The sequence below is a fragment of the Somniosus microcephalus genome, chromosome 9 (assembly GCF_052327205.1).
Source record: "Somniosus microcephalus isolate GS21.2 chromosome 9, FLI_Smic_1.0, whole genome shotgun sequence".
In the NCBI taxonomy this organism is placed as follows: Eukaryota; Metazoa; Chordata; class Chondrichthyes; order Squaliformes; family Somniosidae; genus Somniosus; species Somniosus microcephalus.
Window position 1 is genome coordinate 65,571,879 of NC_140995.1, and position 25,873 is coordinate 65,597,751.

At 48.3% G+C, this 25,873-nt stretch overlaps 1 protein-coding gene across 1 annotated transcript in view; it reads left to right on the plus strand.

Annotated features, from left to right (window-relative positions):
• The window catches only part of arid4b (AT-rich interaction domain 4B), a 203,098-nt gene that overhangs the window by 34,935 nt on the left and 142,290 nt on the right, over positions 1–25,873 (plus strand). The window contains exons 4-5 of the mRNA XM_085996722.1: positions 10,025–10,090; positions 19,877–19,967. Of these exons, the coding sequence (XP_085852848.1) occupies positions 10,025–10,090; positions 19,877–19,967 (157 nt within the window). The remainder of the gene's footprint in view (positions 1–10,024; positions 10,091–19,876; positions 19,968–25,873) is intronic.

The window sequence follows — 25,873 nt, forward strand, 5'->3', positions numbered from 1 at the left end:
CCCAACGGCGGGAAACGTGATGACGTCAGAGGAGAGAGGCGTTCCCTCTCTGTCCTCGTGGAACCAGTTGGTGTACAGACCTGTATAGAGTTTCTCCTGCGTTTTTGTTTGTAACTTTTACTAGTGCATTAAACCCCGTTTGGTTAACTGCTAGTTTCAGTCTCGGTACTTTCGTTAGGAGTTCAAGCACTCCTACACTACGGCACTATTTTGAAGAAGAGCAGAGGAATTATCCCTGGTGTCCTGGCCAATGTTTATCCCTCAATCAGCAGCATTACCTGGCCATTATTTTATTGCTGTTTGTGGGAGCTTGCTGTGTGCAAATTGGCTGCTGCGTTTCCTACTTTACAACAGTGACTACACTTCAAAAAGTACTTCATTGGCTGTAAGGTGCTTTGGGACGTCCTGAGGTCATGAAAGGCTCTAGAAATGCAAGCTTTCTTTTTTGTTTCCGTACTTGCCCCATTTCATTTCCTAGAATTCCAATAGTTTCCAGAACTAGATCCGAAACTGCCTCCTTTCTTGTTGGACTAAAAACCCATCAATCTAGAAAGCAGTCCTCAACATACTTTAAACACTCCCCTTCGTTACCATTTGCATAGCGTTTAACCCAATCTATATTCCAGGTAATTGTAGTCTCCCATTATTATGGCCCAGTTGTTTCTGCATATTTCTCTAATTTGTCTGCACCTGTTTTCCTGACCTCCTTACCACAGTTCGGTGGTCTATAATATGCTCCCAACAGGGTAACCGTTCCCTTTTTTCCATTAACTCTAGCAGGTGGATTCTGCTTTTGCACTGTACGCTATTCTCCGTGCACTCTGGTGCTGCAATAGACCGTGGATTAATATTGCCTCCCCAATTTTTTCCCTATTCCGTCTAGCCTGAGCTAATTCTGTTAATGCTATTACGTCAGAACCCATCCTTGCCGTAGCAATTTGTGTCTAGCTCACGTTTTATTCTGAATACGTTGTACATTCATGCACATAAAACTCAGGCCTACCTCTATTCAGCAATCTTTTTTCATTCCTACTCCTCTTGGCCTGTTCTTTTATTTTCCGGTTTTCGCTTCGTATCTTGCCGACACCTTTTTTGCCCCTTTACTTTTCTTTACACTTCCTCCTTGTGTCTTTTCCTTTCTTCTCTACCATTTTTAGTTTAAATCATTCCCCCATAGCACTGCTGAGGACATTGGTCCCAGTTCTGTTCTGCTGAAGCCAGACCGTTCCTTACACGTCACTGCTGTTGCTGAACTGCTTCCAATGTCCCAAGAATCTGAACTCCCTGCCCTCACCTCCGCATCATCTTTCTAACCTTGCATTTGCATTCCTTATCTTAAGTGTTGATGAGCGTGTGGCAGTAGGAGTCATCCTGAGATTACCACCATCAAGGCATGCGCTATCATCTATATCCGAGTTCCTGAAAATACCTTTATAGGACCTTCACTCTCCAAAATCTTTTGTACGCACCTTGTTGTATCCCTTTCCCTAACGATTGGGAGGCAACATATCATTCAGGACTCTGGGCTGCAGCTATAACTGCGCCTGTCTATTCTGATTGTGGGCTCCCCTATTACTACTGGGCTTCTGCACTTCACCCTGCTCCCTTCCCCCCGCATTTTCTTTTGGTAATCACTTGCCCTGTGGTTTTCTCATGGTTGCTCCCCTCCATTTGTTGCCATTGGCATAAGTATCCAGTACTAAATAACTGTTTTGTTAACTGAGCACTCGGGGGCAGGATGGGGGGTGGCGGCAGCGCATGGTGGGTGTATAAGTGGGGATTTTTCTTTTTTATTTGTTCATGCGATGTGGCCATTTATTGCCCATCCCTAATTGCCCTTGAGAAGGTGGTGGTGAGCCGCCTTCTTGAACCGCTGCAGTCCGTGTGGTGAAGGTACTCCCACAGTGCTGTTAGGGAGGGAGTTCCAGGATTTTGACCCAGCGACGATGAAGGATCAGCGATATACTTCTAAGTCGAGGTGGTGGTGTTCCCATGCATCTGCTGCCCTTGTCCTTCTAGGTGGCGGAGGTCGTGGGTTTGGGAGGTGCTGTTGAAGAAGCCGTGGCGAGTTGCTGCAGTGCATCTTGTAGATGGTACACACTGCAGACATGGTACACCGGTGGTGGAGGAAGTGAATGTTCAAGGTGGTGGATGGGGTGCCAATCAAGCGGGCTGCTTTGTCCTGGATGGTGTCGAGCTTCTTGAATGTTGTTGGAGTTGCACTCATCCAGGCAAGTGGAGAGTATTCCATCACACCCCTTACTTGTGCCTTGTAGATGGTGGAAAGGCTTTGGGGAGTCAGGAGGTGAGACACTCGCTGCAGAATACCTAGCCCTGACCTGCTCTTGTTGCCACAGTATTTATGTGGCTGGTCCAGTTAAGTTTCTGGTCAATGGTGACCCCCAGGATGTTGATGGTGGGGGATTCGGCGATGGTAATGCCGCTGAATGTCATGGAGGTGGTTAGACGCTCGCTTGTTGGAGATAATCATTGCCTGGCACTTCTGTGGCGTGAATGTTATCTGCCACTTATCAGCCCAAGCCTGAACGCCATCCAGGTCTTGTTGCATGCGGGCATGGACGGCTTCATTATCTGAGGAGTTGCGAATGGCACTGAACGCTCTGCAGTCATCAGTGAACATCCCCATTTCTGACCTTATGTTGGAGGGAAGGTCATTGATGAAGCAGCTGAAGATGGTTGGGCCTAGGACACTGCTCTGAGGAACTCCTGCAGTGATGTCCTAGGGCTGTGATGATTGACCTTCAATCACCATAACCATCTTCCTTTCTGCTAGGTATGACTCCAGCCAGTGGAGCATTTTCCCCCTGATTCCCATTGACTTCAGTTTTACTTAGGGCTCCTTCATGCCACACTCGGTCAAATGCTGCCTTGATGTCAAGGACAGTCACTCTCACCTCACCTCTGGAATTCGGCTCCTTTGTCCATGTTTGGACCAAGGCTGTAATGCGGTCGGGAGCCGAGTGGTCCTGTCGGAACCCAAACTGGGTATTGGTGTGTAAGTGCTGCTTGATAGCACTGTCGATGACACCTTCCATCACTTTGCTGATGATTGAGAGTAGATTGATGGGGTGGTAATTGGCCGGGTTGGATTGACCTGCTTTTTGTGGACAGGACATACCTGGGCAGTTTTCCACATTGTCGGATAGGTGCCAGTGTTGTGGCTGTACTGGAACAGCTTGGCTAGAGGCGCGGCTAGTTCTGGAGCACAAGTCTTCAGCGCGATAGCCGGGATGTTGTCGGGGCCCATAGCCTTTGCTGTATTCAGTGAGGTGAGTTGTTTCTTGATATCACGTGGAGTGAATCGAATTAGCTGAAGACTGGCTTCTGTGATGGTGGGGACCTCAGGAGGAGGCTGAGATGGATCATCCACTCGGCACTTCTGGCTGAAGATGGTTGCAAACGCTTCAACTTGTCTTTTGCACTCACGTGCTGGGCTCCACCATCATTGAGGATGGGGATATTCATGGAGCCTCCTCCTCTCGTTAGTTTAATGGCCCACCACCATTCACAACTGGATGTGGCAGGACTGCAGAGTTTTGATCTGATCTGTTGATTGTGGGATCGCTTATCCCTGTCTATAGCATGCTGTTTCCGCTTTTTAGCATGCATGTAGTCCTGTGTTGCAGCTTCCCCAGGTTGGCACCTAATTTTTAGGTACGCCTGGTGCTGCTCCTGGCATGCTCTTCTCCATTCCTTATTGAGCCAGGGTTGGTCCCCTGGCTTGATGGTAATGGTAGAGTGAGGGATATGCCAGGCCATGAGGCTACAGATTGTGGTGGAATACAATTCTGCTGCTGCTGATGGCCCACAGCGCCTCATGGATGCCCAGTTTTGAGCTACTAGATCTGTTCTGAATCTATCCCAGGACTTGCATAGGCTCAGGTTTGGGATTGGCCAGACGTGGGAACCGAGCAGTAGAGGTGCTGGCTGGAAATGCTGGTGTGCGCTAAAGCGCAGCAGTGTTGGCAGTGATGACGAGCAGCAGAGTTAGGCAGTGGGCAGCAAGTGCCGCAGAGAAGACACAGCTGAAGGAACTACAAACCTATTTCTAGATGGAATGGGCCATATATGCTGGAGGGAAACCAGGACGATTCAAGTGCAATCACTACATTGGGAGCAAAATATTTTATTTTTGTGTTTTTACGCTCTCTCGAGCAACATGTCCATCTTTGCCAATAACTATCACCACAGACTATCCAATTATCCTGTGTTTATGGGTCAATTCTTGCCCAAAATTCTAAGCCTGTCGTACCCCTGTCGCTAAGAATATTGATAAGTCTACAAAAGAAATTTAGTGTTTGTCTCTCTTTCTGTCTGTCTTTATCTTTTCCTCCCTTTCTCCTTTTGCTTTCTCTCAATCTCTATTTCTCTCTCACTTTCTCTTTATTTCTCTCTCCCTCTTTGTGTCTCAGTTGGTAGCACCCTCGCCTCTGAGTCAGAAGGTTGTGGGTTCAAGTCCCACTCCAGAGACTAGTGCACAGATATCTAGGCTGACACTGAGGGAGTGCCGCCTTTCGGATGAGACATTAAACCGAGGCCCCAGCCTCCGGCGGATGCAAAAGATCCCATGGCACTATTTTGAACTGGAGCAGGAGAGTTCACCACGGTGTCTTGGCCAATATTTATCCCTCAACCAACACCATTGAAACAGATTATCTGGTCATTATTTTATGATTTTTTTTCTTTCAAGTACTTCTCCAATTTCCTCCTTTGTGGCTTTCTAAAGGGAATTGGATAAGTACTGGAAGGAAAACATTGCAAGGGTGGGGGAGTGGGACTCACTGAAGTGCTTTTGCAGAGAGCCGGCGTGGGCTTGACTGGCCGAATGGCCTCCTTCTGTGCGGTAACCATTTCTATGATTATCACATTGCTGTTTGTGGGAGCTTGTGTGCAAATTGGCTGCTACGTTTCCTACATTACAACAGTGACTACACTTCAAAAAGTACTTAATTGGCTGCAAAGCGCTTTGGGACGTCTGGTGGTTGTGAAAGGCGCTGTAGAAATACAAGTCTGTTTTTCCACTTTTGTGTCTTGTTCTCCCTCACTTGTTTCTTTTTGCATTTTGCATTCCTGCTCTCTTGCTGTCCTGTGAAGTGTCAGCACCCAGGGAAGGCGAGCCCAGAAACACTCTGGCTCAGGCGTGGGTGAGTGAGCAGATGGCCAGGGAAGCGTTCAGGCTAGATGGTGGGACAGGGACACTTGTGCCAGGTGGGCGAACGAGCAGGCAGCACAGGATAGTGGGCAGCACGGTGGCATAGTGGTTAGCACGGTTGCCTCACAGCGCCAGAGACCCAGGTTCGAATCCGGCCTCGGGTGACTGTCTGTGTGGAGTTTGCACATTCTCCCCGTGTTTGCGTGGGTTTCCTCCGGGTGCTCCGGTTTCCTCCCACAGTCCAAAGATGTGCGGGTTAGGTTGATTGGCTATGATAAATTGACCCTTAGTGTTAGGGGGATTAAATACGTGGGGTTACAGGGATAGGGTGGGATATGTGTTGGTGTAGGGGTTACAGGGATCGGGTGGGGTATGTGTCGGTGCAGGCTCGATGGGCTGAAATGGCCTCTATCTGCACTGTGGGGTTTCTGTGATTCTGTGATAGCCTGGCACACTCGTGGAGGGATGAGCAGTTGCACTGAGGCCTGGATGTACCCCAGCTGGGTGGGCAATAAGCTGGCAGGCCAGGCCTTGCAGTGTTGGCTCCTCCAAGGTCTCTGTTGACTAATTCAGATCATGAGATGTGCGGGTTAGGTTGATTGGCTATGATAAATTAACCCTTAGTGTTAGGGGGATTAAATACGTGGGGTTACGGGGATAGGGTGGGATATGTGTTGGTGTAGGGGTTACGGGGATCGGGTGGGATATGTGTCGGTGCAGGCTCGATGGGCCGAAATGGCCTCTATCTGCACTGTGGGGTTTCTGTGATTCTGTCTGAGAAGCAATTCCCACCGATTTGCAGCAAAATAAGCCTTCTATCAGCGTTTAATTCTTTGTAGGTTTCAGATAATTTAACATCCATATTTTGATGAATCAAGATGGGGGATTAGACCAAGCTCAGTTTATTGTTGGACTGATTGTGTTGGCTCATTTTGGCTATTTGCCAATTCTGAATTGGTAGTTTTGAGAAAAGAAATTGAGCCATTAGACTGCTCTGTTTTCTGCTAATTCTTTGTTTCTTTGTGGTACTGACTGAAACGAATCACTTTTGACTTCCACATTTACTCAGTCAGATATTTCATCAGTAAACTTAACAGATAAGTGGTTCTTTGAGTTATGATTTTTTTTAGTAATTTCCTGTGTGCTGCAGGTAATAAATGTGTTAACCCTCATTTACAAGTTGCAGTCACTGATTTTAAATATATATATGTATATATAATATAGTACTTCATTGTCTTCCTCAGGTGCAGTTCAGAAGTTCTTGGTTTACTTGTTTGGGTGTTTTGTCGTGGGGGGGGGAAGTCAAATTCACAATAATTGCCTCCTTTTTATCACAGGACAGGGCAGAGTAAGGCTTTCAAAAAGCAAATCTTGGCACAATCTGTCAATGGTCCGTCTTGCAGTCATTCATTTAAAAATGAATTCTTGTGTGTTTAAGTCCCAGGTGCCTCCAACATGCGGGCTTCTTCGGGTTGGGGGTGTGGAGAAGGGGCGCGGCTCACTGCAGAAATTTCTCTCACAATTGGTAGGGTTTCATGATTTTTTTGTGAATGAAATAATTTTTTTGTTAGAAAGTTCCAGTATTAAATACTTTGATTAAAGAGAAGTAAGATGACAGCCAAAAAGGTTAGCACAAATATTTTGGTTCCCTTTCTTGCCAGTTTTATTGATGGCTGTTTGCTGATTTATGATTGGTAGTTTCATACATCAATAGTAGTTGTTTGGCAGCTTTCATTCATACTTTTTTATATCTTTGTGTGTGTGTGTGATTTGACTTTTATAAATCTTTTGAAAGTGCACCTTTGACAGGTGATTTTATTGAAATATTGTTGTGATCACTGTTTTTACTGCCTTCCTTGCAGTCCACTCACTATTGGATAATAGTAGAGGGTAAGCAGAATGCATCATGGGGGTCGGGTGACATCATAAGCAGTGTTATGACCTTGAAGCATGGTGTCAGGAAGGGGGCTGCATTTCTTTTGTCGCTGCCTGGTGGTATGTGTCATGGCAGACAGTAATGGATGGCAAAGCTCCAACTATTGAGTCACACAATTGGAACTATGGTATGTCACTGCAGTTTGTGTGTCCGTAATTGCAGTGGCTGAGGGTGGTAGTGCAACACATTGCAGGGTTATTCTGTGGCTGCATAGAATGGTTGGAAACAATTCTTCTGTCTTCCTCCCCCATACCCCTGAATTCCCAGTGTCGGCTGTGTTGCAGTGGGGAGGTGGTAGAAGGAGATGCAGAAAGCTGAGGAGTTGGCTGACTACAGTTTGGTGAGTGGAGCCTAACCACGTCTTTGGAGAAAGAAAGACTTGCATTTATATAGCGTCTATCACGACCACTGGACGTCCCAATGCGCTTTACAGCCAGTGAGGTACTTTTGAAGTGTGGTCCCTGTTGTAATGTAGGAAACACGGCAGCCAAATTACGCACAGCAAGCTCCCACAAACAGCAATGTGATAATGAACAGAGAATTTTTTTTTTAAGTGATGTTTATTGAAGGATAAATATTGGCCAGGACACTGGGGATAACTCCCCTGCTCCCCTTCGAAATAGTGTCATGGGATCTTTTTCGTCCACCTGAGAGAGCAGATGGGACCTCTGTTTAACGTCTCATCTGAAAGAGAAAGTGAAGAAATTTGTGCCCTTCAAGTACTTCTGTGCAGAATCCTTAATCCTCGTGCTGTGACGAGTCTTTGCAGGCTCCCTAGGAAACAGTAGGTAAAGGCATCATTTAGTGTAGTACCAACCACACAGACCAAAAAGTCTGGAGTCTTTATTCTCGGCATGTGCTGGGCCAGCACATCCCAGCCTGGTGCTGTAACTGAAGCTCTGCAATTGACCTGCATGTTCCTGGGTTAAGGAGGAGATAAAAAAGCCAAGGTTCCTGCTGTTGATTGCTATCCAGTGAGCTATGTTGGTCAGTGTGTGTAGATGTTGGATGAGGGGCTGAATGGAGTGTGGCTGTGATGCTCCCAACAGTCAAATAGCCTACCAGAGGGCTGCCACTTTGGAACTGTACACAAGCACTCAGCGTCTTTAGCAACACAAAAAGTCCCTTTGTTCAGCATGGCACTGGCTGGGTTACCTTGTTTGGTACTTTCATACTTTATAAAGGGTAGCCCAAAGTAAAACCTGAGCTTGGCCTAGGTGTTCAGGTGATGGGATCCATATCGAACTCTTAATGTTTGGTCTTTTAATTGGCTGCAAGGCCAATTTTAGAGATGTGAGCTGCAGAATGGAGTGCAGGTCCACTGGTTGCACAGCAAACTTTATTAATTAAGCATAAAATAACATGAAATAATGAATATAGGAAAAGGGATCCTTGAGATGGTGATGGCAATAGACAGGTTTCGGTAGCTTGAGGGGGGTCAGAGAGGAATTTTCCTGATTTCTTTTTCCCTACCAGTGCTGACTCGATGGGCTGAATGGCCTCCTGTGCTGTACTGTTCTATGCTTCTATAATATAGGAATAAGAGGCCAGATTAGAATTGAGTTTTTTTGGAGCTCTTTTAAAATTACTGTATTAATCTTCCAGGACTTGCTACATTCAAAAAAATTTGCGACTTGAGCCAACCCAGCTGGAACTGTACCTCCATTTGTCGACAGGTCCCCACCAAACACATTTTCACCCTCCGCACTATGTTCATCGCCCAGTCAGAGTACAACACCGAATGCTTTAAAAGGGGTGAGCTGGGGGCACCAGGTACTAGAGGAAGGAATGGGCAGAGGTGTGGCAGCAGACCCTCGTCCCATTCACAATTGTGTTATTCTATGTCTGTGTTCCTTGTCAAATGTTGAATTGTTAATATGATTAAGGAAATCCAGATGTGTTAATGACATGAGAAGCAACTTGTTGAAGGAAGTTATTTGCATTCCATAGTACACTGAGCTTTGTCTCGTATCTGCTGTGCAGCATGTTTTCTGATGAGTTGGGTATGACTTGTTGGTCTTGTGGGTGATTCTTGGTTGTAGATGCTTTTGGTGCACATCAAAAATCAAAAAATGAATTAACGTTCCCGGTGCAGAGCCATGCATACTGGGTGTGCACATCAGAAATTCGGAGTCCAGATAAACGTGCCCAGAACAATTTTCCATCCATTAAGGACATAAAATGTTGTCGATGGGTCAGCATTTGCACTCAAATTCTCAATGCTCTCTCGGCACTGAAATTCTGTGGCAGGAGTGCCTATTTCTAACAGTTTTTTAACATTCATTCTCGGGGTGTGGGTGTCGCTAGCAAAGGCAGCATTTATTGCCCATCCCTAATTGCTCTCGAGAAGGTGGTAGTGAGCCCCCTTCTTAAACCGCCGCAGTCGTGTGGTGAAGGTGCTCCCACAGTGCTGTTAAATAGGAAGGTCCAGGAGTTTGACCCAGTGATGATGAAGGAATGGCGATATATTTCCAAGTCAGGTGGTGTGTGACTTGGAGGGGAACTTGGAGCTGGTGGTGTTCCCATGCGCCTGCTGCCCTTGTCCTTCTAGAACCCCCATAACATGATTCATTCAGAGTGACTGTACTACATAACTAAAGCCATTTTGTATTTAAGAATAATGGTTTTCAAAGCTTTCTTTGAAAAAAGAGTTGGATAACCTCCTGTGGAATTTTGTTTAAGAAGCCCATGACCTGTGATTAAAGCTGTAATGTATTTTTGTTGTCAAAATCTATAATAATGGCTTTTATTTCTTGTAAAGCAACACAGAACATTGACGAGTAGCCGTCTGGGTCGATTGTAGAGGAAAGTTAACTGTTGCGTTACTAGAATAGGCTCATGTAAATCTTCGACACACTTGTCAGATTTTCACACTCGTGCTTACTATTGTTTTGAAAATTGTGTTTTTTTTAAAGGTAACTTTCAAACATGATTCATCAACCGTGGAAGTGCAGGATGATCACATCAAAGGTCCACTCAAGGTATGCGCTTGTGTTCTTGCAATTTTCCTTGACTTAATGATTGAGGGAGATGAATCCTGAGACGTATAATAGCTGCAAATAAAACTATCAGTTTGGAATATCAATACGTTAATGTGTTGAATGGTTTTTATTGAAGTGCTGAAGAACTGTTTTTGGATGTGTCCTGCCTGTCCAACATTTACATCTGATAAATATCTCCACAAGTGAAGCTTGCTGTATTACTCATGAAACTCGCTCATGAGGAAATACCCCATTTTGTGAGTGATGTTTATCTTGTCTCGATGACAGCTTTCACATATTACATTATATTTTATTAGTGTGCAGCTGCATAGTGCAAAGATCTACTTCCTCATTCAGCAGTAAAAGTTCTAAAAAGTGCACAGAGTTTTAGGTGGGGGCGGGAGGGAAAAAGACTCTTCCTTATTAATGGCCCAGAACTTGGTGTCGGGGGCTTGCCGCGCGTGCAAGCCTCCGATGTGCACTCACCCTGCGCGCCGACATCTGAAACCTGGCCCGCAGTGGATTTCCTTTCAGTGGCCAGGTTCTGATGTTGGCGCGCTGTGCTAACCTGACCCAGCGGCGTAGTTAGTGTGATGTGCCAGCTGGGATCAGGTGAGCACTGTTCAGCCAATCAGGGGAGGGGAAACTTCATTCATAAGTTTGAGAGTAAGAACTGTCAAACTCATGAGAAGTACTGCACCCCAAAACACTACTTAAACTTTAAATAAAATTTAAAAAAACATCCCAATCATTAAATTAAGTATAAATAAGTTAAAAAAAAATAATTTAAACAATTTATTTTTTGAAAAAAATACATTTTTAATAAAAAGGGTCTAAAACTAAACTTACCTTATTGTAGATTCTTTAAAATAATAAACCTGTGGGAAAAAAAATTCTAAATTGCACTAAAACACCACTTACCTGTAAAAATAAATACTTACGTGTGCTTTTTACAAGCGTAAAGACCGGAGGCCTTTACACATGCGCAAATCCCCCAAAACAGAGGAAATCCAAGACGCACGCGCTGCCCCCTACAGCGCATGCGCTAGCCTCTTCAACTCTTGGGTGAGAGGAGAGGAAATGCCGGTTTTCAGCGCATGCGCTGTGCATGCTGAAAACCGGCATTTCCTCCGGCCAGACGCGTGAGTACCCCTTCCGTACTCACGCGTTTGGGGAGGAATTACTGCCCCAATAAGAACAGTGCTGTCGGTAGTTATGTTGTGGGAGATGGGAGTCAATGTAGGACTGTAGTGATGGGTGAGTGGATTTCCTGCAGGATAGGATACCGGCAGCAGAGTTTTGGATGAGCTTAAGTTTATGGAGGTGGAAAGTGGGAACCTGCCAGAAGAGCATTTGTACAGTCAAGTCCAGAGGCGACAAAGTGAAGGTTTTATGGGCAGAGGTAGGCAATATCACGGAGATGTAAATAGGCTGTCTTTGTGCTGGAGAGGGGTCGAGAGTTCGATTTGGGGTTGGACAGGACAAGGAGGTTGCGAGCAGTCTGGTTCATCCTGAAATGCTGGCTGAGGAGGTGGGGATGGAGTCAGTGGTGAGAGTACGGAGTTTTTGACAGGCTTACTAATGTTCAGCCTGGAGGAAATTACAGCTCATCCGAGACTGGATATCGGTCAAGTGGTCTGACAGCACTGAGGTAGTGGAGGTGTGGAGAGGTAGAGCTGGGTGTCATCAGCATTCATGTGGACGCTGGCCCTGTGTTTGTGCTACTAAGTAGGGAGGTCCAGGAGTTTGACCCAGTGATGATGAAGGAATGGCGATCTATTTCCAAGTCAGGTGGTGTGTGACTTGGAGGATGCCATTTGTGACTTTGATTAAGGGCTGTTTTGTGCCATGAGAGTGATGGAAAGCTAATTACAGGAAACTTTGTGCTATCCGGCACCCACGGGACCGAGCTGCTGCCGTTGCCTGAAAACTACCGTACTCTCCAGAGTTAATGTTGAGAGATACAGAGATTCTTATCTCCGTATTTGACAGCAAACACTTGCTTAGCAACAGCTTCTAAACACTTGGGTGTGGCCCTAAAGCTCTGTAGCTGAAGCTGTTGCTATAGCTACAGACCTTGCACAGCTTGACTGTTCAAACAAAGCAAAAAAAACAAACAAAAAGAATAAAAAACGGCTGCTGATTTTTGCCGGTGGCTCCAGATTGCCGGATAGCTCACCTCCGGATAGCACAAAGTTTCTTGTAGAAAGATTCAGTAGCGGGAGAGATGGCCACAGATTTGGCAAGAAACACATCAAAGGATTTTGGAGCAGATAGGGAAGTTGGGGTTGAGGCGATGGTCTGCAGGGATAGAAGGGTTGATTGTTTTTTGAGGACGGTGATTTTGAAAGGGAGGCGGCAGTACAGGAGGAAAGGGAGTCAATTACAATGTCCGCTTGTATGGGGGCCAGGAACTGTAGTTATGGGCAGCAGTTGGGTAGGAATGGGGGTCCAGAGGGCAGGAAATGGGTCTTGTGGACGAGCAGAGGGCATGAGGGGAGATGGGAGAGAAACTAGAGAAAAATGAGTCTTCAGGGCAGGGGCAGAATCTTGGTGGGAGGTTTGGTGGTTGAGGAAAAGCAGCAGAGGTAATACATGGAGTAATGCTACCTTTGAGTTTAAAAAATGCCCCATGGCACACTCCTGTTGGCATCAGTAGAGCTAGTATTAATTTCTAGGAATATAATAATACAAAATTCTTTCATCTTTTAAATGTGTAATGAAATCATAAGTATGACAATGAGGAATAGTCTCCAAATCACAACTTATGATGTAAACATTTATGATCTTGAGAGAGATGTCTTGGTTTTTCTACAAAAACTTAGTATAGATTATATATGAAGGCACATAGGATGTAAATCAGTCTTACCTGATGGTGAGTTATTTCCAGCACCACTTGGGATTTGTCCTGTCCCGGCCTCCTACGTTCCACCCTCCATAAACTTGAGCTCATCCTAAACTCTGCTGCCCGTGTCCTAACTCTCACCAAGTCCTGTTCACCCATCACCCAATGCTAGCTGACCTACATTGACTCCGATTCGGCAATGCCTCGATTTTAAAATACTCATCCTTGTATTCAAATCCCTCCATGACCTCACCCCTCCCTATCTCTGTAACCTTCTCCACCCCTACAACCCTCTGAGACCTCTGCGCTCCTCCAGTTATGATCTCTTGTGCATCCCTGATTTACATTGCGCTACCGTTGCTGGCTGTGCCTTCAGCTGCCTAGGCCCAAAGATCTGGAATTTCCTCCCTAAACCCCTCTGCGCCTCTCCTCCTTAAGACAGTCTTTAAAACCTACCTCTTTGACCAAGCTTTTGGCGACCTGCCCTAATATCTCATGTGGCCCGGTGTCAAACAGCACAGAAGGAAGCCGTTCGGCCCATCGCACCTGTGCCAGCACAAGGAAAACTATCCAATTAGTTTGGGGAGCGGACCGGGAAATGGAGCTGAGCCCAAGATCAGATCAGCCATGATCTCATTAAATGACGGAGCAGGCTCGAGGGGCCAAATGGCCTACTCCTGCTCCTATTTCTTATGTAGTCCCACTTGCTGGCTCTGTCCCGATAGCCCTGTATCGTATTTATGCAATTATTTCAAGTATTTATCCGATTAATTCCCTTTTGAAGGTTATTATTGAATCTGCCTCCACTACCCTTTCAGGCAGTGCATTCCAGATCATCACAACTCGCTGCGTAAAAAAACAAATCCTCATGTCGCCACTGGTTCTTTAGCCTAGACCCTACTGCCACTGAAAACAGTTTCTCCTTATTTACTCTATCAAATCCGTTCATGATTTTGAACATCTCTATCAAATCTCCTCTTAACTTTCTCTGCTTTAAGGAGAACAACCCCAGCTTCTCCACATAACTGAAGTCCCTCATCCCTGGTACCATTCCAGCAAATCTCCAATGCACCCTTGCTAATGCCTTCCTAAAGTGTGGAGTGCCCAGAATTAGACAATGGGGGAATTTTCCTAGCCCTGGGGAGGCGGGTATGGAGGTGGGACTGCTGGGAAAATGACAGAAACTGGGAGCGGGTACCGAACTCGCTCCCAACCTGCCTCTGTGCCATCTTCCTGGGAGGCAGGTCCCAGACTCGCGCAGTGACCAGTCTCCTCGAGGCAGGAAGGGGATTAGAGCCAATTAACTGCCTGTTAACGAGCAGTTTTGAGGCTTATCCCCATTTTACCCCTCCAAGTGCGGGCTTCCCGACGGCTGCAAACCTCGTCCGGGTCAGCGAGACGAGCAGTGGGTCTGCGGTGGGGTGAGAGGGATCAAAGTCTGCTGTGGAGGTGAGTGATGGGTGCAAGTGTGGAGAGATAAGTATGAGAGGTGAGTGTAAAGTGTTGGAAAAAGGTTACTTACCTTTGCTTCTTTCTGCCGGCTTCAACCCTTGGGGATCCGGAGGTGCCTCATCTCAATGGCAGAGATGACAGAATGGCTGCTGCATTGTCAGATGCAGCAGCAATCTGATTTCTGCTGAGGAAAGAGGTTTTGGTGAGTCTTTGTGCAAGGGCTCATCTTAGAACACAGATTCAGTGTTTGACAGCTTCTCCAAAGCTGTCAAACACTGACACTCCACACTGTCGTACGCTGATGTCCTCTGTCACCGGCTTTCCCTTAATTGGCCAGCTAAGCCCGCAGGGCAGGCTGAACGAGGTCAATCAAGGGAAAATAGCGTGGGTTGGCCAGACGTCGTTGGGGGCGGGACTGAAACCTGACAACCAGCAGTCCCGCCCCCAATGCGCCCACATTGACAAAATCCAGCCCTATGCTCCAGCTGGGGCCTAACCAGTGTTTTAGCATAACTTCCTTGCTTTTGTACTCTTATGCCTCTACTTATAAAGCCCAGGATCCTGTATGCTTTTTTAACAGTCTCCTCCACTTGTCCTGCCACCTTCAAAAATTGTGTACATACACCCCCAGGCGTCTCTGTTCCTGAACCCCCTTTAAAATTGTACCATTTCGTTCATATTGCCTCTCCTCATTCATCCTATCCTATCAAAATGTATCACTTCACACTTCTCTGCATTAAATTTCATCTGCCATGTGTCTGCCCATTTCCCCTCTCTGTCTTTGTCCTCCTGAAGTCTGTTACTATCCTTCTCATTGGCCTCTTTGAAAGTATGCCCTGTATACTCAAGTCCAGACCCATTTTGTCTGATACTGCTCCTGTGAAGCACCTTGGGATGTATTACTTTGTTAAAGGTGCTATATAAATGCAAGTTGTTGTGATACATTGTTGATTGCTTGCCCTGATGCCAGTGGCCTATTCTGTGATGCGTGACTGTAAATGGTTCAAATAGTTCTTCATCTTTTTGAGTGCTGAAATGATTCAAACTTTATTTGAAATCTGAATGAATGCAACGTCACCACGAAAGAGGAAAAGATTACACTGGTGTGATACCGTGTACAATATAAATCAAACAAGATTATAATCTGTAACGTCTGATGTTGCAGATTGAACTTGGCATGTAACAGATGGGAGTGTGATTTTTGGAGTTTACGATTTCAATTCTGGTACCATGACTACTGCCATTCATACAATAATTATCATTTATAGAGCTTTGCTTCATACCTCTTTGCAGCCCACTGTGTAACCCATCTTGGATTGTACTGAAGGTATTCCTGTCACCTTAATTTGCTGCAGTAAGATCGACAATATTTACAGGGATGTAATACACAGCTCATTTGAATTTCTGAATCACATGTTTTGTGTTTTCGACTGCCACTGAAGATGTGTGTGGGGTTGTTTTTCTGTTGCCACATCCCTTCCATCCTTCTCTCCCGAAGGTTTTGACCACCTGCTGGTGTACTGATCCATGGGTGCTAATTGACCTGAAGTATCTCACTTGGGAGGCTAGTACAGTACATAGAGGCAAGGCTGAGCAAGTGAGTGCTGGCTGGTTATCCAACCACACCGATCATTCCAGCTGATCCTGATCCTGTCCCTCCTGATACACCGGTCGTTCCAGCTGATCCTGATCCTAATCCTGTCCCTCCTGATACACCGGTCGTTCCAGCTGATCCTGATCCTAATCCTGCCCCTCCTGATACACAGGTCATTCCAGCTGATCCTGATCCTGCCCCTCCTGATACACCGGTCATTCCAGCTGATCCTGATCCTGCCCCTCCTGATACACCGGTCATTCCAGCTGATCCTGATCCTGCCCCTCCTGATACACAGGTCATTCCAGCTGATCCTGATCCTGCCCCTCCTGATACACCGGTCATTCCAGCTGATCCTAATCCTGCCCCTCCTGATACACAGGTCATTCCAGCTGATCCTGATCCTGCCCCTCCTGATACACCGGTCATTCCAGCTGATCCTGATCATGCCCCTCCTGGTACACCGGTCATTCCAGCTGATCCTGATCCTAATCCTGCCCCTCCTGATACACCGGTCATTCCAGCTGATCCTAATCCTGCCCCTCCTGGTACACCGGTCATTCCAGCTGATCCTGATCCTGCCCCTCCTGATACACCGGTCATTCCAGCTGATCCTGATCCTGCCCCCTCCTGGTACACCGGTCATTCCAGCTGATCCTGATCCTAATCCTGCCCCTCCTGATACACCGGTCATTCCAGCTGATCCTAATCCTGCCCCTCCTGGTACACCGGTCATTCCAGCTGATCCTGATCCTGCCCCTCCTGATACACCGGTCATTCCAGCTGATCCTGATCCTGTCCCCTCCTGATGCACTGACACATTCCTGGCAGGGATTGCTGATGAGTGGATCACCTTGTTGATGTTTTTCCCTTTCTCTAACCCGGAACGTTGCTGCTAACTGTGTCCCTATGGTTGACCCTGCATGAGATCAGCTGATCCGCAGAGACTAGTGGTCGAACCCGAGACCTTCCTCGTGTCTGAGCTCATTAGCAGGATAAACATACAGCCATTGTGGGAGTGCTGTAAATCGAATATGTTACCTCCTTCATGTATGTCCTTATTCAGAGGTGGTTGGCCAGTATTCCTGCAGGTTCTAATCCTTTGTAAACTATTAGGCAAGTTATTCCTGCCATGGTTACACTCTACCTTTTGATTCCTGTTCCACCTGATGTATCATAAATATCCTGCTTTCTCTTGAGTGCTTTCCTGTTGGTTTGAGCCTTTAAATGTTCTCCACAGCTCGGTCACTTTGCGGCACTGAATAAATTCGAATCCCAGTAATTGTACAAATACTGCTTCCTCTGCAGATAATGGCAACAGGCTCGACATTCAGCTTGCACACAAACCTGATTGGGCGGACATGTTCAGGGAGATCACTGGGACCTCCCGTCCAAGGGAGTGATCACTGCCTGGCACTGGGAGCTCTTCAGCACCTTGCCCATGTGTCGCTCTTCTTGCTTGAGCCTAAATATCGCTTGACGGTTGGGCCAACACAGCCAAACCTGGTCTTGTCCTTGCTTGCTCTTCCAGGAGGGGTCATTGGACTGTGGTCAGGAAGACTCTTCCAGGAGGGGTCATTGGACTGTGGTCAGGAAGACTCTTCCAGGAGGGGTCATTGGACTGTGGTCAGGAAGGCTCTTCCAGGAGGGGTCATTGGACTGTGGTCAGGAAGACTCTTCCAGGAGGGGTCATTGGACTGTGGTCAGGAAGGGAAACCTAGCTGGTTTTTATTTTTAAGTTCTTCTTTTCCTTCTTTCTTTGCCTTCCTTTCTCTGTCTCCTCCTCCCCCCTCCCCAAAAGGCCAGGGATGCAGAGGCCACCTGTATCCCACCAGCACCCTTCCTGAGAGTGGCTAGCTCTGCCCAGACCAGGAATTGATCCCATGACCTTCCTGCTCTGTGTACAGCACCATATGGTACTTTTGCCCATTGAGTCATCCGGGTTGTACTGCCTCGTTTTGACATTCTAAGAAGCCGTATTGTGTTCTTCCCTTCCCCATAATCTACACAGCTTGTGGTGGCTGTCAGACTGGTGGGAATCCTGCAGAGTAGAATGGTTTCACCTGATTCCCACAAACAAACCTCTGCTTGCAGCCTCTTGAGGGAGGGCGACTCTAGGTCAGAAAGGGGTTACTCTAAAGAATGGTGTGGAGTAGCTGTGCCGGTTAAGCCCTGGCCAGCATCAATTGAAATGCACAGGCCCTTTGGGACATCAGTCTCTTTCTATCCAATCTCTACCAAGTTAATCAGCATTGTCCAATTGGCGAGCAATACATTGGTTGCACAAACAGGACTTTAAGTTACAAAGCTTCCGATCAAACAAGGACAAATATTAGGTTACCTAATGTAGATATGGTTTTCCGCATTCTCAGAATTCAGTTCAACCTCCACAAACAGATATCCCTTGTAGTTACCAAAACTTTTTTTTGTACATGTGCGTTAGTTTCTGTGTCTCGTTTGAAAAGAATACCTCGGCACTGAAGCCTGTAAGTTGCACATACCATTCGCTGAACCAAAAAGATACCCACTTCCCTGCCCTCTGGCAGTACCATTCTAAACTGGATACTGGGTGGCTGGAGCAGAAACTGGCAGCCTGGTGGTGCAGTATTTTTGCTATGCCTCAAGCCCATCTGTTGTTGAAACCTTCATCCATGTCTTTGTTACCTCCAGCCTCGACTATTCCAAGGCTCTCACCTGGCCGGCCCCCTTTATTCTTCCCTCCGTAAACTGGAGCTCATCCAAAACTCTGCAGACCATATTTGAACTCGTACCAAGTCCCGTTCACCTATCACCCCTGTGTTCACTGACCAATTTAAAATTTTCACCCTTGTGTTCAAATCCCATCATGGCCTCACCCCTCCCGATCTCTGTAACCTCCTCCAGCCCTACAACCCTCAGATCTCTGAGCTCCTCAATTCTGGCCTCTTGTGCATCCCTGATTTCCTTTGCACCACCATTGGCGGCCCTGCATTTAGCTGTCTAGGCCCCAAGCACTGGCATTCCTTCCCTAAACCTCTCCGCTTCGCTACACCTCTCTCCTCCTTTAAGACGCTCCTTAACACCTACCTCCGTGATCAAGCATTTGGTTACCTGTGCAAATATCTCCTTATATGGCTCGATATTAAAGTTTGTCTGATAATGCTCCTATGAATCGCCTTGGGTTGTTTTATGAACATACAAAATTGATGGGCAGGATAAGACCAGCTGGTCTATCGAGCATGCCACACACTCTTGTTGGCTTGAGCATCATGAGTAGACACTTCTTCCCTACCTCCACCACCGCGCGCCGCCCACCCCCAGCTATGTAATCTCCTTGGAGAGGCAAAAAACACAGGGCCAATAAGAAAAAAGAAAACTGGAAAATTCCTCTCCGACCCACTCGGGCGATCAGAACCAGTCCAGGAGATCACACGGACCAAGTGTTATTATAAAGACACTTGCCTTCTGTACGATGTGATCTCTGCCCCAGTCAGGAACCGGTTCGGCCCCCTCTTGAAGGCAGTCAGCACCCACCACACCAGCCAGCAGCACATTCCAGAGTCTCGCCACTCTCTGGGAAAAGAGAGTGCTTTATTAAATATACTATATAAATGCAAGTTGTTGTTGTGACTGATCTTGGCTGTCATCCCATTGTGTGAGGTCCGGAAAATCTGAGCGAAAGGGGCCCCGGACTGCCATGTGCACCTCCCAGCATTTAATTTCTCACAGCGCTGACTCAGTCCCCAAAAGGCAAGAAAAAATCCTATCCCCTCTCTCCCAGCAGCTTCCTCCCCTCCCCTCCTATCAGTTAAAGTTCATTGAACTGCCCATACTGAAAGCTTCTGAATGACCCCAGGTGATGGGTGAGATTTGTTCCTTTTTACATGTTACTGATTGGGTGTGACTTCCACTGCAGGTAGGAGCTATTGTCGAAGTGAAGACCCCTGATGGAACCTGCCAAGAAGCTGTCATCAATAAGCTAACTGATGCAAGCTGGTACACTGTAGGTAAGGAAAAAGTGATTCTAAAATATGGCCTATTAAATGTGATCAATATCATACTGAAGAAGGGGACCAACAAAATATTTTGTGGAAATATTACAGGTATAATATCAATGGTGGGAAAACTACTCAAGACCATTGTCAAGGACAAAATTAATTCCCACTTGGAGAAGCATGGGCTAATAAGGGACAGCACGGATTTGTTAAAGGCAAATCGTATCTAACTAATCTGATTTGAGTTCTTTGATGAAGTAACAGAGGTTTGATGAAGGTAGTGCAGTAGATGTTGTATATATGGACTTTCAAAAGGCATTTGATAAAGTGCATAACAGGCTTAGTCAGAAAATAGAAGCACATGGTATTAAAGAGACGGTGGTAACTTGGGTACGTAATTGGCTAAAGGATAGGAGGCAGAGAGTAGTGGTGAACGTATGTTTTTCTGACTGGAGAGAAGTATGCAGTGGGGTCCACCAAGGATTGGTATTAGGACCAGTGCTTTTCTTCTTATCTATAAGTGGCTTGGACTTGGGTATAGGGAGTACAATTTCAAAGTTTGCAGATGATACAAAACTTGGCAATGTAGTAAATAGAGAGGAGGATAGTAGCAGACTTCAGGAGGACAGACAGACTGGTGAAATGGGCAGACATCTGGCAGATGCAATTTGATGTGGATAAGTGTGAAGTGATGCACTTTAGGAGGAGCAGCATGGAGAGGCAGTGTAATCTAAATGGTTCTATTTTAAGGGGGTGCAAGAGCAGAGGAACCTGGGGGGTGCTTATTTACAAATCTTTGAAGGTGGCAGGGCAAGTTGATGAGGTGGTCAAGAAAGCGTATGGGATACTTGGCTTTGTAAATGGGGGCATTTTATACAAAAACAAGGAAGTCATGCTGAACCATTACAAATCCGTGGTTAGGCTTCAACTGGATTATTGTGTACAATTCTGAACACTACACTTTAGGAAGGATGTCTAGGCTTTCGAGAGGGTACGGAGGAGGGTTACCAGGATGGTGGCATAGTGGTTAGCACTGTTGCCTCACAGCGCCAGGGACCCGGGTTCGAATCCGGCCTCGGGTGACTGTCTGTGTGGAGTTTGCACATTCTCCCCGTGTTTGCGTGGGTTTCCTCCGGGTGCTCCGGTTTCCTCCCACAGTCCAAAGATGTGCGGGTTAGGTTGATTGGCTATGATAAATTGACCCTTAGTGTTAGGGGGATTAAATACGTGGGGTTACGGGGATAGGGTGGGATATGTAGGGGTTACGGGGATCGGGTGGGATATGTGTCGGTGCAGGCTCGATGGGCCGAAATGGCCTCTATCTGCACTGTGGGGTTTCTGTGATTGTGATTCTGTGATGTTACCAGGGAGGACGGACTTCAGTTATGTGGAGAGATTGGTGAAGCAGGAATTGTTCTCCTTAGAGCAGCGAAGGTTAAGGGGAGACCTCATTGAGGATTTCAAACTTCTGAGTGGTTTTATTGGAGCAAGTAAGGAGAAACTATTTCCTCTGGCAAGTGGGTTGGTAACCAGAGGTCATAGATTTAAAATAATTGGCAGAAGAACTAGAGGGGAAATTATTTCACACAGGGTTGTTAAGATCTGAAAGGAACAAAGACTTGCATTTCATATTGTGCCTTTCACGACGCCAGATGCCCCAAAGCGCTTCACCGCCAATAAGGTCATTTTTTTGAAGTGTCGTCACTGTTGTAATGCAGGAAAGGCGGCAGCCAATTTGTGCACAGCAAACTCCCACAAACAGCAATGTGATAATGAGCAGATCATCTGTTTTAGTGCTGCTGATTGAGGGGTAAATATTGGCCAGGACACCGGGGATCACTCCCCTGCTCTTTGTTGAAATAGTGTTATAGTGTGGCAAAGCCACCAAGGGACTAACTGCCTTTAACAGAGTGCTACAGCACCTAGGTTTGTTTACTGTATGTAAATAGCCAGTTCTGGGTAAGTCCCAGAACCGGCATGATGACATCATTACGTTGGTCACGTGACGTCCCGAACGGCTGGGAACGTGATGACGTCATGATGTCAGACTGGGAGGTTCCCAGTTCAGAGCTCGTGAAGCCAGCATTAAGAAAAGACCTGTTGATTGTTTCTCCTGCATGCCATTGTTTGTTCTCTAGCTTACATTAAACTTCGTTTTATTATCGGACTGACTCGACCTCAGTACTTCAGTTAGGGATCTGTCGATTCCTACATTGGTGACCCCGAAGCTTCGCGGGCGATATTCGCGGAGGACGCGCAGAACAAAACGATGGGTGTTAACGCAGCGACCTTGAAGCTCCCTCACTTTTGGGAACAACAGGCGGCCTCCTGGTTCGTCCAAGCGGAAGTTCAGTTCCAGCTTCGGAACATCGTGCTGGATCAGACCCGTTATCTTTACGTGGTCTCCGCACTGGACAGCTCGACGGCTTCGAGGATCATCAGTCTGCTGGAGACCCCGCCCGTAGATAACAAGTATGATACGCTTAAGGCGCGACTAATGCAGGTTTTCGGCCTCACGAAAGCGGAGCGCGCGCGACGTTTACTCACACTGCCCGGGTTAGGCGACACCAAGCCGTCTGAGCTGATGAGCCAGATGCTCACGCTCCTCGGTTTTGAGCCGCGGTGTTTTCTGTTTCAGCAACTGTTCCTGAGCCAGCTCCCCGAGCAGGTGCAAACAGCCCTCGCCAGGTCGGAGGCTACGGATGGTGTAGCGCTCGCGGCCGAAGCCGACACCATTTATGCAGTGATGCAGCAGTACTGCGCCACCTCGAAGCGTCGTGCCCTGAAGAACCCCGCCTTGGTGCCTCCACCATCCGGTCTCTGTTACTATCACGCCCGTTTCAGCCCAAAAGCCAGATGCTGCCGTCCTCCCTGTAGTTTCGTGCCTAATGCAACGAGAAAGCAACAGCACCGACTGCGTGAGCGGAAAGACGACCCCCGAGGTCGGTTTCACAACTAAAATGGCGGTTGGAGATTCCGGGAAGTTACTTTATATCACCGACTCCATTTCGGGCCGGCGGTTTTTGTGTGACACGGGCGCCCAGTGCAGCACCCTTCCCGCTTCGCTCCTCGACGCCAGGGCCGAGAGGCGCGGTTCTCCACTCCGGGCCGCCAACGGCAGTGCTATTCGTACGTTCGGGACGCGACGGATCCAGGTGTGTTTCGGCGGACAACGTTTCCTATGGGAGTTTATCACCGCCCAAATCGAACAGGCAATCCTCGGCGCTGACTTCTTCTCTTTCAATGACCTATTGGTTGATTTACGAAATCGCCGTCTGATTCACGCCGCCACGTTTGCCTCCATCCTGTGCTTTCGGGGTTTCGGCGCGACTCACATGGTTTCCTGCACCGCGCCAGCGCCCGACGACTTCGCCCGCCTTCTCGGGGAATTTCCGGATCTAACTCGGCCCATCTTCTCGGCAACGACCGCTAAACATGGTGTGGAGCACCACATCGCGACGACCAGCCCTCCAGTCTATGCCCGGGCTCGGCTGCTGAAACCCAGTAAACTCGAGGCCGCAAAGGCGGAGTTCGCCATCATGGAGCGGCTGGGGATTGTTCGCCGGTCGGATAGTCCCTGGTCTTCGCCACTTCATATCGTCCCTAAGCCCGGCGGTGGTTGGCGACCCTGCGGCGATTATCGGCGCCTCAATGAGGTCACGACGCCCGACCGGTACCCAATATCGTACATCCAAGATTTCTCCGCACACTTGGCGGGCAATTCGTTTTTTTCCAAAATCGACCTCGTCCGGGGTTACCATCAAGTGCCCGTCCACCCCCAGGACATCCAGAAGACGGCGGTCATTACCCCGTTCGGACTGTTTGAATTCCTCCGAATGCCGTTCGGGCTCAAGAATGCGGCGCAGGCGTTCCAGCGCCTTATGGATTCAGTGCTGCGGGACCTTAAGTTCCTGTTTGTGTATCTCGATGACATCCTGGTCGCCAGTACTTCGAAAGAGGAACATCTCAGCCACCTGCGCCTCTTTCGCCGCCTCCATCAGCATGGCCTCATAATTAACCCGGCCAAATGCCAATTCGGGCTGCGACAGATCGACTTTTTGGGCCACCGCATCACTGCGGAGGGAGCAGTGCCACTTCGGTCGAAGGTGGAGGCGATTGCTGCTTTTCCACGCCCGCAATCCGTTAAAGCGCTCCAGGAGTTCCTCGGTATGGTAAATTTTTACTATAGGTTTGTTCCCCGGGCCGCGCAGCTTATGCGGCCACTCTACGAGGCACTCAGAGGGAAACCGGGGAAAGAACCTGTGGTCTGGACACCAGAGATGGATTGCGCTTTTGTGGACACGAAAGATGCTCTCGTAAACGCAACAATGTTGGCGCACCCGCTGCCTGGCGCCACCATCGCGCTCATGACTGACGCTTCGGACTACGCTGTAGGCGCCGTGCAGGAGCAATGGGTCGAGGCAACCGCTGGCGTTTTTTAGTCGCCAATTGCGTCGTAACGAACGCAGTTACAGCACGTTCGACGGGGAGTTGTTGGCGTTGTTTCTGGCCATCCGCCATTTTCGTTTTCTGTTGGAAGGACGCCAATTCACCGCGTTTGTGGATCACAAGCCCCTGACGTTTGCCATGGCCAAGACGGCTGAGCCGTGGTCAGCTCGACAGCTCACCTTTATTTCCGAGTTCACCACCGACATCCGGCACGTGGCCGGCAAGGACAACGTGGTCGCCGATTGCCTCTCGCGTGCGACTGTCCAGGCCGCCCAACTGGGACTCGATTATTCACTCATGGCTGCTGACCAAGCGGCCGATCCGGAAACGCAACCTTTCCGCACCGACTCCTCCTGCCTTCAGCCAGCGGATGTGCTTTTCCACTCGGCTGGCACCTCACTGCTCTGCGACGTCTCCTTGGGGGACCCCCGCCTGATCGTTCTGCTGTCCTGGCGTAGGAATGTTTTCAATGCCATTCACGGGCTTGCGCACCCTGGCGTGAGGGCTTCACAAAAATTACTGGCGTCCAGGTTCGTCTGGAGAGGAATGCGAAAAGATGTCCGCGACTGGGCCAACACCTGCGTCGTGTGCCAGCGGGCTAAGGTACAGCGACACGTCAAAGCTCCCGTCGCCGTTTCCGAAGTACCGGAGCAGCGTTTCGATCACGTCCATGTTGACCTCGTTGGCCCACTACCGCCGTCACAAGGTTTCACACATCTTTTGACTATAGTCGACCGTACCACCAGGTGGCCGGAGGCCATTCCTTTGACGTCCACCACCTCCGCGGATGTTGCCCGGGCTTTTCTCTCATCCTGGGTTGCACGTTTCGGCGTTCCGTCTGATATTTCGTCGGATCGCGGGCCGCAGTTCTCGTCTGCTTTGTGGAACGCCGTCGCCTTGGGTTTGGGCACCAAGCTCCATCGGACCACGGCTTACCATCCGCAGGCCAATGGATTATGTGAGCGTTTTCATCGGTCCTTGAAGGCGTCGCTGCGGGCCAGCCTCTAGGGGATCGCATGGATGGACAAGCTGCCTTGGGTGATGCTTGGGTTACGCACAGCGCCTAAAGAGGACCTGCAGGCATCGGCTGCCGAACTGGTTTATGGCCAACCGCTCCGGGTGCCCGGCGAGTTTCTTCCGTCACCAACGCGTCCTTGGTCGGCGGCCGAACAACTGCAGGCTCACCGGGACGCAGCTCAATCTTTTCGGCCCATTCCGACGTCACATCACGGGTGTCACGCGTTCCGCCGGAGCTTATGTGGGCTAAATTCGTTTTTGTCAGGCATGACGCCCACCGTAGTCCTCTCACTCCTCCATATACAGGCCCTTTCCAGGTACTGCAGGCGGGCGCCAAGAGTTTTTAGTGGACGTCGGGGGCAAGCCTGACCACATTTCCGTGGACCGCCTCAAGGCCGCACACCTGGACCTCGAGCGACCGGCCGAGGCAGCGCAGCCACCGCGTCGTGGGC